Source organism: Myotis davidii, unplaced genomic scaffold, assembly GCF_000327345.1.
Source record: "Myotis davidii unplaced genomic scaffold, ASM32734v1 scaffold211, whole genome shotgun sequence".
In the NCBI taxonomy this organism is placed as follows: Eukaryota; Metazoa; Chordata; class Mammalia; order Chiroptera; family Vespertilionidae; genus Myotis; species Myotis davidii.
In genome coordinates, this window is record NW_006282523.1 from 932,240 (window position 1) to 932,823 (window position 584).

A 584-nucleotide genomic window follows, 5' to 3' on the forward strand; every position below is an offset into this window, starting at 1 on the left:
GTGTGCAGGCTGCACTGGGAGGAGCTGGGGCCTGGGGTCCAGGTGTGTAAGACCCTGGGCGGTGGGGGCAGTGGGGACCCTGGCCTGACCTTGCCCTCCGTGTGAGGACCAGGCTCCGAGGCCCCGTCTTAGGGGGGCCTGCCACCTCCCTGGACCCCATCAGGGCCCCAGCATGGTGTGCACCTCTGACCACCCTCCTGTGGCCGCCAGGAGAGACGAGAGCTCACGGAGCCCAGCGAGGCGAGGGCCCGGCCGGCCGAGGAAGCGAAAATACTCCAGCTTGCTGCCCACCCTGCGTCCTGGGGGCCAGCTCCCCAGGGGCGATGTCAAGAAAGTCAAGTGAGTCCTGGGTGCGTGGGGCACTGGGCACCTGGGCTGCTGGGCACACGGCCAAATCTGGGCTGAGTTTCCAGGCTGTTGGCGCTCCTCTGTAGCTCCTGCACCCAGCACTTCGCGCCCAGAACTCAGGGCCACGGGCGTGTCCAACGGACAGAGCCCAGCAGAGTCCCTCCCTCTGCCTTCTGTCAGCCCTCGGCCCACCTGGGCTTCTCCCCTGCAGGAGCCACTGGGCCTGGGGCACCACC

At 68.5% G+C, this 584-nt stretch overlaps 1 protein-coding gene across 1 annotated transcript in view; it reads left to right on the plus strand.

Annotated features, from left to right (window-relative positions):
* The first annotated feature begins 96 nt into the window (after positions 1 to 96).
* The window catches only part of BAHCC1 (BAH domain and coiled-coil containing 1), a 3,575-nt gene continuing 3,087 nt past the window's right edge, over positions 97 to 584 (plus strand). Inside the window, exon 1 of the mRNA XM_015559789.1 lies at positions 97 to 339. Within this exon, the coding sequence (XP_015415275.1) occupies positions 173 to 339 (167 nt within the window). The 5' untranslated portion in view covers positions 97 to 172. The remainder of the gene's footprint in view (positions 340 to 584) is intronic.